The sequence below is a fragment of the Geospiza fortis genome, unplaced genomic scaffold (genome assembly GCF_000277835.1).
Source record: "Geospiza fortis unplaced genomic scaffold, GeoFor_1.0 scaffold11, whole genome shotgun sequence".
In the NCBI taxonomy this organism is placed as follows: Eukaryota; Metazoa; Chordata; class Aves; order Passeriformes; family Thraupidae; genus Geospiza; species Geospiza fortis.
In genome coordinates, this window is record NW_005054304.1 from 12,816,471 (window position 1) to 12,817,542 (window position 1,072).

The following is a 1,072-nucleotide window of genomic DNA, read 5'->3' on the forward strand; positions in this document are numbered from 1 at the left end:
GGGTGCCCGCGGGAGGCCGGCGCGGGTTAATCATTACAGCAGCGAGTCGCGTTCGGGGCAGTCTGCGGGATCCAGCAGCGCTGGGGACACGCTTTTCCCCAGCCGCTGGAGAGGAGGCTGAGGCGCTCTCGTTTTCCGCCTTGTTTTGTTTTTTTGTTTCCCCCACTTACAGAAAAGGATAAGAGCCAACAGAGCAAGAATGAGGATGCGGGGCCCGAGGACCCCTCCAAGAAGAAGAGGCAGCGGCGGCAGCGGACTCACTTCACCAGCCAGCAGTTGCAGGAGCTGGAGGCCACCTTCCAGCGGAATCGCTACCCGGACATGTCCACCCGGGAAGAGATCGCCGTCTGGACCAATCTCACCGAGGCCAGGGTTAGGGTAAGTCCTGACATGGCACCCCGGCTCGGAGCAGCGGGGGTCAGGGTGGGCTGGGAATGGGAAGGAGGGCTGAAATATTTGCAGCTGCTTTCGATTTCGGTTTGTATGTAAACTCCAGAGCCTTCGCACAAAAGCAGGGCAGAGCGGGACATTTCTGTCAAAGCGAGACAGATTAGGATCTTTCTCTCTGTGTCTGAAATATGGTTTGCTGCACGTTTCGCCCTCACCGTGCAATGCGTCCCTCTCCTTTTGATCGAAACGCTAATAAAAACATTAGCCAAGAAAGCAACTTGGAACAGGCTGCAACCTGCGCTGTCTCTAATGAGAAAAAGATGTAAAATACACAAGAGCTTTTGCTTCACTCCGAGGCACTCCCAACGTGCCCTTCCTTGCATTTTCTATTTCTTTGAGTTTCACAATTCGACGAGCGTCTCTCTCCACCCTCTACCCCCCTCTGAGATTTATGGGACCATCGCGGCGCTGCAGAGATACCGCAGCCGGATCCTGCTCGTCTGCAAACACCGCGCTCGGGGCGGAAAAGAAAAACGACAAACCCCAACACACACACATACAAAAAGAAGCCTCTAAACGGGCGAACCTTCAGATTTTCGGAAATCCCACACAAATCCTCTCCCCGAGGTGGCTTGAGGAAAGCGAAACAGTGAGAACCGGGGGCGGCAGCGAGCGGGGCCCG

General features: G+C 55.5%; 1 protein-coding gene across 1 annotated transcript in view; it reads left to right on the forward strand.

Annotated features, from left to right (window-relative positions):
* Positions 1 to 1,072, forward strand: part of PITX2 (paired like homeodomain 2) — an 11,532-nt gene that overhangs the window by 8,127 nt on the left and 2,333 nt on the right. Inside the window, exon 2 of the mRNA XM_005418157.3 lies at positions 173 to 378. Within this exon, the coding sequence (XP_005418214.1) occupies positions 173 to 378 (206 nt within the window). The remainder of the gene's footprint in view (positions 1 to 172; positions 379 to 1,072) is intronic.